The sequence below is a fragment of the Bufo bufo genome, chromosome 2 (assembly GCF_905171765.1).
Source record: "Bufo bufo chromosome 2, aBufBuf1.1, whole genome shotgun sequence".
Lineage (NCBI taxonomy): Eukaryota > Metazoa > Chordata > Amphibia > Anura > Bufonidae > Bufo > Bufo bufo.
Genome location: NC_053390.1, coordinates 111,787,132 through 111,802,608, shown reverse-complemented (window position 1 = coordinate 111,802,608; position 15,477 = coordinate 111,787,132). Strand labels below are relative to the sequence as shown.

The following is a 15,477-nucleotide window of genomic DNA, read 5'->3' as shown; positions in this document are numbered from 1 at the left end:
AGGATATGCCCCCATTGTCTGAAAGGTGTGGGTCCCACCTCTGGGACCCACACCTATATCGAGAACGGAGCCCTGAAAGTTGTGGAGGGCGCACTGCGAATGCAAATCCGCCCTCCATTCCTTTCTATGGGGCAGCCGAAAATAGCGCAAGTGCGGTGCGCTCCCATTCACTTGTATGGGGAGAGAGCTCTGTGGTGGTCAGACCTGGGGAAACTCTGGGTCATCCAACCACCACCTTCTCCGCTCCGTTCTTGGTGTAGGTGCGGGTCCTATCTATCAGACAATGGGGGCATACATGTCCTAGCGATAGTTTCTATGGCTCTTAAATATGCATTTCACATACCGCCATATGGTCCTGATGGAGCATGAAATAATAAATTTGACAAAAAAAAAATATGGAGGAGATTTATGAAACGGACTTTGTTGTTCATAGCAACAGTTTTTCTGTTAGACAGGTTCATAGAGCTGCCCAGTATGCCTGCATGTGTATGTATCTGGCTGCAGAACAGATTATGTCAGCTCACACCCTAATCTATGGAGTAGGACCAGTGTGACTTTCCCTTCATGGCTTTGCCCACGTGGTCTCCAGACCAATCCCCGGATATCATTGCGTCTGAGACAAAAGCAGGACTCATGACTGAAGAGGACAGACTTCCATTGCCATCCTGCTCTGCACCATGATAGCCTTTGAGATTGGTGGTGTGAGATTAATGGAGCACCTGAGGCTGGACGTCTGGCTCGTAGCTTCGTGTTGTGCCAATGCCTTCTGATGGTTTGTGTAGAAACTGTTTGCCGTCCTAGGAAATTTCACCGAATGGATCACTACACGTCATTCTCCTAATAGGATGATCCGTCCGTGCAGAGGGTAGCCTCTGTGCACATCTTGCTGTCATTCCAGCCGTTCCATGTCGTCGTTCTCCCAACCACCAGGACACACAAAATTGAACAGTGCTGACATCTCTGGCTAGGCTCATAGTGATCTGCTGGGGTGATAAACCAAGGCCTCTCAGTTCAAGGATTCTGTCCCTCTCCGTTTGAGACAAGTGGTGATAAGTGGCACCTATCAAACAGGAGGCTTTGCACAATCATCCCATGATTTGATCCAATTTTTAAGGTTTTATACAGCTAAAAAAAACTTTGCTTTCAATCTGGCTTTTATGCCCGTACCACTTGCCACAGATTGGAGCTAGGTGCTTGAAATTTTGATCATCTGCAGATCTTAGTGACACCTGCTACTTCCTCGATTTGCATAACCTTACGTCTTGTCCTTCTTTGTGTTACACGCCTCAACATTTAAATTGCATTTCAGCTCCATACAACTAGGCGCTGTGTGCATTAACCCCTGTCAATCCCTATCCTTACCGTTTTAATGTGAACTTTGATGTATGGTCCTAGAAAGTAGTCTAGTGGAGAAGCGCTCTACAAGAGTGTCTACTTACTCTGGCAGATTCAAAGACAACCCCTTGTTCATTTTATAGACTTGACATTTTTAATGATGTTTATAAAACAATGTCTAATAAATATCTATTATTTGAACACTTGTATCTTATCTAAATCACTTTGTGTTTTACTATTGACTCTTTTTTGGTTTTATGAATTGTCGTCCCTTTTGTGCTGTAAATTAGCTCTTCGGTGATTACAAGCTTCGAGGAAGCTAATTAACTACCTGTCAATAGGTATCACCTTAAATCTTTTTCCTTGGTGCTTTAAAATGATCTTTTTTCTGGATGCTGACTTGGGGACTGCTGGGGTGGGGTTGGACTTTATTGTGCTTATTTGTCTTTTCTTCACGGATGAGGGCTATGTATATAGATGACAATTCCCTAGACGTAAGTAATCACCTTCCTGCCCCCACCCTATTCTGTAGCCCCTGAGATCTCTGCTCTGGTGGTGAATTATTACAGATATTAGGCTTCTCTTTAGTTGTTGTTTGTATGCCTTTAAGGATAATACCTGTTCCTAGAATACTGAACGTATAGCTGCCATCATGTACTAGAACTCAGCTCCCGGGAAGATTTTATCTGATAATAGGAGGTTTGTGTGGGGTTAATGGAAGGCTGAGAAATAACCTATTACTATAATGAGCTATTGAAACAATCAGGAGCTTGGTGGTGACCGCCTCAGGACAGACCTCTCCATGTAATTGATATTATACTCCATGTAGTCACAATATCTTAATTTATGATCAGGACTGGACACATCTTAGGAGTTAAGGCGGCTGTGCACGTTCTCTCCTGACTCCTCCATCCACGTACACCTTTGGTTTGGCTGGACATGCATGTGAAGTCAATGAGGAGAGAGGAGAAGGCTGCTGTCAGACACCTCTGGTGGTGGCTTATCTCCCATGAGAACAAAAGGGATCAGGATTCACTTCGCCCAAACCTTCTCTCCCCCAACATCTTTTCTCAGGAGAGAGTCGGGAGCTCCCCACCCACATTAGGATGACTGCCGATCCCATACTTATCAACGTTTAGGTTGGTAAAATCGGGGCACCTGAAACCCTGCCCCTGGGAACGCTCGACTCCGCCCGGAAATGACCACTTATGGGCAAGATTATAATTGACCCTGCCTATTTTTGGTACTGGGACGGCCAGAATTTGTCGGGACTGTTTCTGAAAATCGGGCATTGGGGAAGTTGGCAATTGTGCGTTACCGCCGTTGTCAGTGAGTTTAGCCGACTCACAGGGTAGGTTTGCGGACAGCACACGTCAGTGAAAAACGGAAATGAGAATGAGGCCTAAGTTGGTATGTTGTGCAACCTACATATTGTAGGTGGCACTGGGTACATTATCTATCCCGAATGTGAGGTCCCTTCATTAATTAAGATACAATTTTCATTTCACTGTTACTGGTGGCAGCCACCTTGTTTCCAGTAGCAATATAAGGACAGGTTTTACACCTTTTAGCACCACATCTGTAAAGACTTGTGGTTTTCAACCAGGTAGTTTGGCTAGGGGGCTGTGAAATGTATTGGTGCTACCATATTACCTAAAGATAAGCCTTTTTTGCCACATTGACAGCCCTAGTTAAATGAGCTATCCCATGATTAATATAAAAAATGAAAATCAGACATCATATAGTCCATGACAATCTCTTTCTAACAAAGCTAGAACCAGCCCGGTACTTCACATGGATCCAGAGGTCTCCCCATTCATTGCTTCAATTACTCTGCTAGATTTATATAAAGCTGGTAGCTCAAGGGGAGTGTCCTTTCTGCTGCAGCTAAGAGGGTGTGTCCATTCTGCTGGTGCTCTCTCCCTATCGCAGCTCAGGAGGCAGTTGAAAGATGAAACGGAGCATGTGCGGCCTTCTCAGTGAGCCGGTCAAAGAAATAAGAAAGAAGCAAACAGCAGGTGGCGCTATACTGAATAACTCAGTGGCTATACGAAGTGTTTAATTACATGCAATTACAAAAGTATTTAGATCCAGGTGCTGGTTTGAAAACTGTAAAATATTTTTAGTGGGACAACCCCTTTTTTAAAGGGGTTTTGTCACAGCAACAAAATAGCATTTATGATGTAGAGGAAGTTAATATAAGCCACTTACTGTTGTAATTGTGATTGTCCATATTGCTTCTTTTTCTGGCTAGAATAATTTTTCCATCACATTATACAGCACTCGTTTCCATGGTTTTGACCACCCTGCAACCCATCAGCGGTGGTCGAGCTTGAACACTATAGAAAAAAGCACCAGCCTATGTGAGTTCCAACGGTCCTGGCCACCAGAGACTCCGGCACTTTTTCCTATAGTGTGCAAGCATGACCACCGCTGATGGATTGCGGGGTGGTTGTAACCCCTGGAAACGAGCAGTGTATAATGTGATGGAAAAATAAATCCAACCAGTAAAAGAAGCAATATGGACAATCATAATACAGTAGTAAGTGCCTTGTATTAACTTCCTCTACATGATAAATGCCACCTGCTGAAGTGAGACGACCACTTTAAGGATCTGTTTAAGTATGCAATCTTGGTTCAAAAGAGGAAGATATTCCATTATTTTAATTATTTTACTGATCAGAGAGAATTGTATAGAAAAAGTAACAGTCTGACTTGATTGTGACCTAAAAACAATGGAACTTCAGGAGTTATTTAACAGATCCATTCTGTTATTAGTAAGTACTTTATTCCTGGCTTTTCTGGTTAAATTAGCATTGTACCCTTGTTGTCTTAATCTGGCATCTAAACCTAGGCCCTCAATTTCAAAGTCCAGGGAATTAGAGCAGGTATGTAGGACCTGAGTAAGCAACAGAGATGCTATTTGCTGTATGATGGGGATGACCGCTTGGGGCGTGGAGTATGGTATTTTTTTGCAGATAGTGTGCAATACAGTGTAGTGAAGATAATTATAATTTTTTTAATCAACATTATCCCCATCGGTCAGCTGTTAAAAGAGAACGCCGCACTCCTGTGAGCACTGCATTCTCTTCAGTCAACCTCTGACGAGCAGTAGAATTACAACTCCCCTTTAGCCCATTCACTTGAATGGGACAGAGTATAAGTACAAATGCTCCTTCCCATTCAAGTGAATGGGGCTGAGGAGCTGTAACTACACATGAAATACACTGTACTATGAAAAAACGTGAAGTACAAATTGCAAGGATTAGCTCTCAAATATTCCACAGAGTGGTATGGCAGCCACATCACCCTTCCAGATAATCAGGAGGTCGTCGATGTAGCGGCCGTTCTACTTCTCACAATGCAAAAGGGGATTATGAACAGAAAAGATATATGTCCCCTCCCACCATGAAATATAATATAGTCAGGGAGGGGGAGAAATGGGCTCTGATGGAACATCCATACATCGAAACCTTTCATACTGTTGATCATGACCTTTCATATGTCGCCATGGCATATACATTATTTTTTTTAACTCAGTGACCCTTTAACCAGTTTCACACTAGCGTTTGGGAGATCCAGCAGGCTGCGAGCAGCAGTATTTGTCCGGCCAATTCTTGGCATATTTGCTGCGTCTAAGCTGGTCCCCATTATAGTTAATGGAGCCGGAGCGGCATTCGTGTAGCATTCATACAGATCCCTGCCGAATCTCCCAAACACTAGTGCGAAACTAGCCTTAGACAGAATAATTAGGAAGGTTTCCGACGATGCTCTCTAAAACACTGACTGTTTTTCATGGCCATTGACACGAATGTGTGAATAAGACCTCACTTTTAGGGGGTCATTTACTATGTTTGAAATATGCCTAAATTAGGCGTATTTCAGGTGCCGATAGCGGCGCAGTGGTTAGTTGCGCCACTATCTGCGTCTTTGTCCCGCTCTCACCAGGCCTAAAATTGTGGGTGGGGAAGGGGAAGGGGACGGGCCGATAGACCCGTCTCATTTACCATTTTCTTCGCCTGTTTTAGACATGGAAACAGGTCTGAAAGTAAGACTCAGAAGCTGTCTTACATTTAGAACTGGTGGATCCACCGCCAGTTTCGGGCTTTGATAAGACTGGCGTCTAAAACCCCGGTCTTAATAAATGTGCCCCTTAGTCCTTTAATATGGCATGTATACATGGATCAAAAATTTTTTTTTCTTTTTCCCATTGATGTCCATGGAATAGGGGTAGCTAAATTAGGAGGAGAGACATATCTGGAGTCTATTTGGTGGCATTTACGCTGCCAAAAATGACCTGTTTTCAGCTGCTGATTACGTTCCTGGTCTGTCACCGATTTTTCTGCTGTGTGAACATAGCCTCATACCACACATGCAGTTTCCTAAAACTCTTCTCCATCATCGCCTTTGTCCTGTATGTGAGAGGACTTATTTTTTTGTCTTTTTCTTTTTTCCCTGTACGTGCTCACTAATTGTTAAACCGATTTATGTTGATTGGAATAAATCAAATTATCTGATTGTTATCATGGTTAATACTAAAATGAAGATAACCTGCAAGTATATAAATAGCTGGGACCTTTAGGAAATCACGCTTCTGCTTTTCAAGCAGTATAATCTCCCTGTTACATATTATCTTAGTCGTCGTTGGCACCAGACTGTCTAAACACTAAACCCAGAATTGACTATTTTGTTTTAATATATAATCTATGAATGACTTGTCCTCAATAATGAAGGTCTTGTAAAGGACTCCTCTAAATCAACCCTATTATGGCTTCAGACATACAACCAGGTGGACCCGTCGCCTCTCCTGACATGTCTGTTGCACCAACTACTTGCATTAACAATTCTAGAGCATCTATTCTTATGACTGTGTTGTGCCATTCCTCTGTTATGCCTAGTAATGGTTATGAATGAATTGCCTGCTGTGAAGGTCTAGCTGGGTGTTACCAATTGTGGGTGTGTCCCTGCACAGTCTGCCACAGACAGCACTGGTTGAATAGTGTCAGACTGTGCAGGGACACCCCCCCAACCTTGCTAGCAATTCATTCATACATTTCAAGTAAGAATAATAGAGGAATGACCTAGCAAAGAGTTATATGAAAAGGTGCTTCAGAATTTTTGCTCCTCTTGGGCCGAGACTGTGACGTCCCCTCCGTGGTCCCATGCACTGCTACAGCCGTTCACTGGCCTCAGCAGTGACGTGTTCCCAAGCATCATGTGACCCAGAGAATCTGTGGTCACAATCCACTTGGAGACAAACTATATATATATACATTTTTGAACTTTTTTTTTTTTTACACTTGAACTGGAGCTGAGCTGCAGTTACCCAGTACAGCCACATCCCTAAGAGCTGATTGGTGTAATTTAGGGATGAGCAAATCGACTTCGGATGAAACATGGTCGGAGCTAAAACTTTGTTTCAATACTGTACAGAGCGAGCGCTTCATACAGTATTAGAATGTATTGGCTCCAATGAGCCAAAGTTATTACTTTGCGAAGACTCGCGAGACTTTGCGTAATAACTTCATAAATTTTGATTTCTAATGTAAAAAAAACATTTCCCGAATTCGGGTTCAATTCCAAGTAGTTTTTCTCCACAGCTGGAGTGCCGGAGGTTAGCTATCACAGCCCTATGGTAATCTATATTGGGTTCCATAGATCTGGGGGAAAAGACAGTTGTTCATGTGCTGTGGCCGTAATACCAGTGGCGTAGTAACAAGTATTGCGCCCCACCCCCCCAACCTGTGACCACACTCCTCTTTACAAATAATGTAGTAGATATCACTTGCAGTCATACATAACACCACAGATAACACAGTGATAACTCTCTGAGCACAGATAATGTAGTAGATGTCACCTGCAGTCCTATGTAACACCACAGATAACACAGTGATAACTCTCTGAGCACAGATAATGTAGTAGATGTCACCTGCAGTCCTATGTAACACCACAGATAACACAGTGATAACTCTCTGAGCACAGATAATGTAGTAGATGTCACCTGCAGTCCTATGTAACACCACAGATAACACAGTGATAACTCTCTGAGCACAGATAATGTAGTAGATGGGTGTGAGACCCCAGAATTCAGAAAACGCACAGTGTGACCTGAAGTCTGGGGCCAGGATGCGGCAGGGTGGGCCATATTCTATATCCACCCCCATCACTACAGAACATACAGGGTAATACAGCGCCCCATACCTCTTACATCCAGTGACCTCCTTTGATGTAGATCTTTCTCCTCTTCTCCTTTCAGACCTTCAGACCAGACCACCATTTTTCAGCCATTTCTCATCTCTGCAGTTTGACAAAAAAAAAAATCTTAGTTTACTACTTTTCCATCATCATCTTCTGGACAAATCATCCTACCACCCCCAATACTGTGCTTCTCATTATTATACTGCAGAAACAGATAAACCCCCTGATAATACTAGTACCATGCAGATAATGCCCCCATCAATAATTATTGGCACACAGTGCCCTAAAATAACTGCGCCCAGCAAATAGTGCCCCTGACACTAAAAGTGTAAACATTACGTCCCCCAAAAATAATTGCGGTAAGCTGATACTGTGCCAAGGTGCCCCCACAGTAATAGTGCTCCCAAAAGTCCCACTAATAGTAATAATTCTCTGTTAAAGCACACATGGTAGTAATAGTGCTCCTACAGATACCCCAACATGTCTCCACTGTGCCCCAGAAGTAATAATGCTCTCATAGTGCCCATAATAGTAATCATGTGCCCCATAGACCCCAGTTGTAATAAAGCCCACCATAATGCCCCCAGTAGTAATAATTCTCCTTATAATGTGACAGTACAAAAAATGCCCGCTTATAATGTGTGCCAGTGCCAAAAATACCCCCTTTAATGCTCCAGTTTAGCTAATGTCCCCATAGTGCCCTCATAATGTGCCAGTATAAAATACCCCTATATAGTGCCCCCAGCAAATGCCCCTATAGTGCTTCTCTCCCGCCTTCCTCCTAGTGCCCCCCATAATGTACCAGTATAAAAAATCCCCTATATATAGTGCCCCAGTAGATGCCCTCAGTGTCCCCCATAATTTGCAAGTATAAAATACCCCTAAGATGCCCCCCCAATAATGTGCCAGTAAGTGCCCCCATAGATGCCTCATAGTGCCAGTAAAAAGTGCCCCCCAATAATGTGCCAGTAACAAGTGCCCCCACAGCGCTCCTCTCCTGTATTGTACCACATAAAAAAAAATAAACACTTATACTTACCTCCATCAGGCTGGCAGCGATGCAATGCAGGCCTCTTCCGGCCTGTGTCCTGCGCTGTACGGCTCAGGCGCCGCGATAATGTCATCGCGCCGCCTGCATCGGCCTCTATTAGGTTGCAGGCACTAGTTCCTGCAGCCTGTCAGAGGAACAGGGAAGGGAGACGCCTCTCCCCTGCCTCGCAGCATCCATCTGTATCGCTGTCCTGAGGACGGCGATACAGATGACTATGGAGATGAGCGCTCATCTCCCTGTGCCCTGCCACTGCTGCGCCCCACTTGTCACCAGGGCCGCTATCGCCTCACCTCGCCTAATTGGCGGTGCGGCCCTGCTTGCGCTCCCTGCAATTTTGCACCTGGAGCAATCCCCCCCCCCCCTTACGCTATGCCACTGCGTCATACAGACACTAAAATGTGACGTTTTCCAGCTCTTTCAATTGGACCTTACTATTTAACTACTTTTTATGCAGCAGATTTCTAAAAATACTCCATGAAATATTATAAAATTAAATATGGCACCCACATTAAGAAACAAGTTTTGTACGTAAAATCTGACTGAGATAGGACTTGATTGCTAAGACCCTGGACCCTGTTTTGGTTTGCTGACAGTCTCCTCTTGAGATGTGCATCTTGTGTGGGGGATGAAGTGTGTCTAAATTGTTCTCGACATGTAACTCTGCTGCGAAGACTCGTTTCCCCGCAGTGCCGAGACAGGTTTCAGACAAATCTCTTCCCTCATTCAAAGAGCAATCGCTGACAGACACATGAATACCCCCTAGAGACAATATGGAACATTCATTTTTATCAAGTCACTGCCAAAAACTTGGTTCAACTTTTCGATAAATCCGGAAAAACAGATCCAGTATTTTTCCTTTTGCAAAATCATAAATCAAGCTGTAAAGCTGGCCATAAACATAAGTAACTGATTATTGTTTAAAATGGATCTCCTCATGGCATAAAGCTAGAATGTACCTTAAAGGGGTTGCCCAGCTGATCTTATATTTATAGAGCCTTTTTTAAGCATTAGGGGGAGATTTATCAAAGCTGGTGTAAAGGAAAACTGGCTTAGTTGCCCATAGCAACCAATCAGATTCCACCTTTCATTTTCCAAAGGAGCTCTGAAAAATGGAAGGTGGAATCTGATTGGTTGCTAGGGGCAACTAAGCCAGTTCTAATTTACACTAGCTTTTATACATCTTCCCTTTAGAGCAGCTTACAAAATAAAGTCATACTCCGCTCCGATCATTCCCTGTAGCACCCATTCCGATTCCCCGTGGATTCCCAGGAAATGCTGCTCAGCCAATCGGTGGCAATCTGGCAGGCATTGATTGGCCAAGTGGGCATTTCCTGTACGTCAAGGAACACCAGGAAGCAGAGACTAGCAGGGACTGGGGGACATCGAAACAGGATTGGTGGTGATTTATTTTGTTTTTATGCCACTCTGAGCCATTAGAAAAAATCATCCAGACAATCCCTTTAAATTTTGAGGGTTCAAAACAGGCAATCCCTTTTTAAATCCTTCTAGACGGATACAGTTTTTCCTACATCTGCTCCGTAGAAGTGTGATTACAGGCAATCTGTGTTCTCCACTAACAGATATTTACTGGGATATTCCCACAGGATATGCAGTTAGTGTCTGATAGACGTGGGCCCCATGCTAGCTTGGCTGTTTCCTTACAGGGATTTTCCGAGATTTTAATATCGATGATCTATCCTCAGGATAGATGTGATGACGTCTACATTGCCTGGACCTGTCAATCAAAGTGGAGAGGGCAAGGCAGTTGCAAAAAGAGCTGAGCCTCCAGGTGTAATGGCCACGCCCCCGTTGCTCCTAGAGGCTCATTTGCATATCGTATGCGGGCACATATGAACATGGGAGCAACACAGATGTCTTCAGCTACCGAGCGCACATGTAACAGGTCAGCCAGTGTCATAGGTACAGATCTGCTGACAGATGCCTTTTAAAATATTAGAGTTGGATTTTTTATTAAAGCGTGGTCCATCCAAAAAATAGGGTTTTCTGCTTTGAATTGCTTGTACCTGTACTGTATATACGTGCATATTCGGGGTTTGATGATAGAAATGGGGAGACAGATTTATCTCAATGTTTAGATGTAATGGAAACGAGTAGAATATTTAACCAGGATTTAATTTGGAGATGGCAATCAGCTGGCGGAGGCCATAAAACCCTGCAGTGCTTGGGCAGATCCTGCTGAGGTGCTGAATGAGGCAGATTATTCCTCGGGGCTGTATTGTGGAGTAATAATGGAGGACAAATGATTATAAGCTTTTAATATGCTAGTAACGTAGCAGGATAACGGCGTTCTCCTTCTGGAGATAATGGAAGAGAACGGAGTGCTCTGGACAACCTGCTTTGCCCAGACTTTTGGACATCGCGTGGAGTCGTAACCCAGCACCCATAGTAGCCTTTGTGCCAAGGTGTACCCCGTATGCCTATGATAAATGGAGTCATACAAAGGTTTTTATGGCATTGTATAACAGGGAAAGATTGGCAACTGGTGACAGAGACGTTGGTCCAGTCATTTTCTTAAAGGGGCATTCCAGGATTTAGTTGTTGATGGTCTGTTCTCAGGATAGGCCATCAATGTATGATCAGTGGGGATCTGACCCACGAACCCCTTCAGATTTGCTGTTTTGTGGATCTTCAAAGTCAGAACTCGGCACAGGAAGTTCACAGCTCCTCCTATGGTGTAGTGGACAGTCGATCACTGCTGCACTGCTCCACAGACTTCAATGGGAGCAGCGCTGCAGTAATTAGCTCAGTATATTTCCCTGCTGGAGCTAGACTGAAACAGCTGACCGGTAGGGGTATGGAGGGTCGGAAACAAACCGATTTTTAGATGTTGATGGCTTATCCAATAGCAAATTTCTGGAATACCTTTTTAAAATTTCTGTTGAGAACTTCCAGCACAAGCTGAGCACAGGTGTCCAGATATTCATGAAATGCAGCTGCCACTGCTGTCCTGCGGATGATTGACAGATCTCCTCCTATGCTGTGTATAAGAGAAAAGCTTCCATTCAATGGTGGGGGCGGGGTGAGGCAGGAGCGCATGAATATGAGGACTAGCGCTAGAGCTCTCAGTAGACCGTTTAATAAAATGGGTCAAATAATAAAAAAAAGTGACCCAGCTTTTTAATCTATACTGCCCTCAAAGCAATATAAAACTGGTGACTGATTCTGAAAAATATTCAACATTTTTCAAACTAGCACCTGAATCTGAATTGTTCTGTAATTAAAAATTTAGCATAGCCAGTGCGTTATTCAATAAAATGTATCTGTATAGCGCCACCTGCTGTTTATTTTTTCTTATTTCTTTGTCCGGCTCACTGAGAAGGCCGCACATGCTCAGTTTCATCCTTTAACTGCCTCCTGAGCTGTGATAGGGAGAGCTGAGACACGCCCCCTGAGCTGCAGCAGAGAAGACACTCCCCTTGGGCTTTCAGCTTGATATAAATGGGGAGATGTCTGGATCCATGTGAGGTCCAGGGCTGCTTCTAGCTTTATTACAAAGGCATTGTTATGGACTACATGATGTCTGGTATTCATTTTTACATTAGTCATGGGATAACCCCTTTAACAAATGTTTTGCCTCTGAGTGGTAATTAGGGTTTATCACAGTTTTTTTCTTTTCTTTTGCACCAACTGTCCTGTTTATTCTTTGATCATTCTAGATAAGTTTGCCCATTTTTTTTTTTTTTTTTAATTATTATTATTTATTTATTTTTCCGCTAGACTCTATTCACATGCTAGACTATTCTTGCCATCAAATCTGACAGAGCTTCTGACGGGTGTGCCCATGTTATGTGGTATGCAGTTGGTAGTCTGAATGATCACTTTTATTTTTTAGTCGCCAGTGTTTTGCATTTTGTTTTTCTTTTACACTTGAAAAATTTGCTCTTTCTATTTTAAAACTAAACTGGTGTAATATGCTATTTTTTTGTTTCCTACCTCCATTTCAGGTAGTGAAATAAACAAACTAAAATTCTAAGAATGGATCATCAAGAAGAACAAGAGATTGCACCAAGCAATGAGGGCTTTCAATTCAGAATGGGCCTTAACGACAACAAGGCTGGAATGGAAGGTCTGGATAAGGAGAAGATCAATAAGATCATAATGGAAGCCACAAAAGTGAGTGAAAATGCATGTTGTACATTGTTAATTATCACTTTACAGCAGCATCCTGTAATTGGTTGCACATAGGCTTCTCCGCTAAACATGCCAACTTTTAATCGCATTCTCTACAGGACTGTGAGATGGAAAGTGTTTCAAAAATGAGAGGCACATTTCCTTTCTTTGCAATTACTCTAATGTACTATCATATTGTGTACTACTAGCATCATATTGTGTACTACTAGCATTCTATGCTATCTTTTTATGTAACTTCATGGGTGCACAAATTACTGGGAGCCACTTTGATTTTTTTGTTTTGTTTTCTGGCCACGCCATAAGGCTAATTTCACACGAGCATGTTCAGTCTGGGAAACACGTTCCATGTGATGGCTGAATTTCCTGGACTGAACACTACTCCTCTAACCCAAACTCACATAGTGATCCATGATGCTGTGAGTTTGGTCAAAACTTCCAGCCATGGGTTATAGATGTAAAGCTCCTTGTTCTATTATAAGCGGCAAGCCTAAAACAAATTTGGCGCCCATACATACTTACATACATACATACATGTATTTTCAGTGAGGATGGAGGAGCAAGGCTACGTTCACATCTCCGTTAGAGATGATCCGGCATAAATACCAGAAAGCGCGCTGATCACCGATGGATCTCATAGTCAATAGGCATCCAATGGTGATCTGTTGAATTCGGTGAACGCCGGCAGACTGTTCTCTGCCGGAACAGCCTGCTAGAAACATTCAATGGAGATTTGACAGTGGCCTAACCCATTGCCAAACTCAGGAGCAGAAGATTATCCCCATGCAGGAACAAGATGGCTGATCCTTCTTTCTCTCAATATCTGCCATCGGGGGAGAGTCAGGACACCCCCAGTAAAGTGACAGCATGTTGTTCAGCCATTTTGGAAGTCACTTTTTTTAAACTTTTTGTTAGCATTTCTAAAATTAAAATATCTGATAACATTAGTCCATAGAATTCAGCGTGAAGGTCATCATAGGCTTGAAGTTACGGGAAATAACAATACGTTTCTGTGACTAGTGGAGAAACCAGTCCACCTCTGAACCCTATGTGTTCAGTGACGACTTCCTTTTGTGTATTACAGGGCTCAAAATTTTATGACAATGAACTGAAAAAAGACCAACAAGTCAATCAACGCATTGAGAAAATGTTGCAACAGAAATCCCAATTGACCATTTCTCAAATAAAGAAGGCTCAGGTTCAGGTACAGTGATGCTTCCTCTTCATCGTCCTTGTAAACTTGTATTTTAATACTCCTTTGCCAACAGACCTCCGTTTTGGCCATTTTGACTCCTCTTCGGCTCTGTTCATGCTGTTGGTCGAGTTGGCACCTCCATTGAAGGTTCAGACACATTTGATGACTAGAATTGCTCAGTAATGTTCTTGCTTTCAATGGAAACTGACTAAAAGTCAGTGGGGTCTGTAGGGCACAGTTTGGATCCATCATATAAAGAGTCTGTCACAGTGTAACGGTTCTATTATGAATGTAAGCAATGCCGCCAAACAAGCTGGTCACCAGATGGAGGGTGCTTAAATTTCCCAACATCTGCAGTGCTCTAATTCAGAGCTGGTGACATGTACTTGGCCAGATTGACCTACATTGCTGTACATTAGACAAATGTTCTGGGTGCTCATGATGGCACCTCTTCTCATTCTTGAGGCATCAGGACTATGTAGACAAGGGATGCCAAACGTGTGGCCCTCCAGCTGTTGCAAAACTACAACTCCCATCATGCCTGCACATCCTACAGCTATCAGGGCATGCTGGGAGTTATAATTTTGCAACAGCCTGAGGGCCATGAGTTTGACATCTGGGATGTAGACCTGTTGACGGATTCACCAATTAGAAAGTGCTCCTGTGCTTATTAACTAAATGCTATACATTTTTATCCCATGATTAATGTAAGCAATAAAAATCGGAGATTATATAATACGTGAGAATCTCTCTCTAACAAACTTAGAACCAGCCCTGTACTTCACATGGATCCAGAGATCTCCTCATTCATTGCTAACATTGCTCTTTTAGATTTATTTCAAGATGGCAGCTTAGGGGGCATGAACTTTCTACGGCAGCTGGTGGCAGTGGAAGGAGGACACTGAGCATGTGCTTCCATCTCAGTGAGCAGGACTGAGAAATTAGAAAAAGATCAAACAGCAGGTGGCGCTATACAAATAGATTTCAGTGAATATTTCAGTGGCTATACTAAATTTTTAATTACATGTAATTACAAACATCTTCACATCCAGGTGATTGCTTGAGTATTTTTCATGGGACAACCCCATGACAGATTTGAAATGTGAAGTTTATGCACCGATTATATCACGCTATATAAATAAACATTTTAACAACTCTTATTTTGAAAGCAACAAAGTCCTCTACACAGGCGACACTTTCACACTTGGTAACACAGGGACTGGATTGTACTTTGTTTCCAACCTCAATTTATCCTGTGATTATTTCTTGCCCAGCTTGCTAAAAATTGTAAAGGTCAAGGTTTCCAGTGCTTGAGCGCATGCCATCAAATAGATCTCTTATTGTACTTCTGATGAGCGTGCTGTAAGCCAGTCATAGGTTCTAGTCACGCCTGGATCAAGGGTTTTATGAGTTTTGGAAATCATAAGACGAAGCTGGAATGCACACCATCATCAATACCAGTGTGAAGAAGTTCTCAAAAACAAGTCTGAAACAAGCAGCACTCCCCGGGCTGGTTAAGAAAAAGTAGTAGAATTTGTACATTTTTTTT

At 43.0% G+C, this 15,477-nt stretch overlaps 1 protein-coding gene across 2 annotated transcripts in view; it reads left to right on the top strand.

The window, feature by feature from the left end:
* POLK (DNA polymerase kappa) overlaps nucleotides 1–15,477 on the top strand; it is a 70,161-nt gene that overhangs the window by 20,082 nt on the left and 34,602 nt on the right. For both annotated transcript variants that reach the window (XM_040421425.1, XM_040421424.1), the window contains exons 2-3: nucleotides 12,550–12,718; nucleotides 13,818–13,937. In XM_040421425.1, the coding sequence (XP_040277359.1) occupies nucleotides 12,581–12,718; nucleotides 13,818–13,937 (258 nt within the window). In that variant the 5' untranslated portion in view covers nucleotides 12,550–12,580. The remainder of the gene's footprint in view (nucleotides 1–12,549; nucleotides 12,719–13,817; nucleotides 13,938–15,477) is intronic.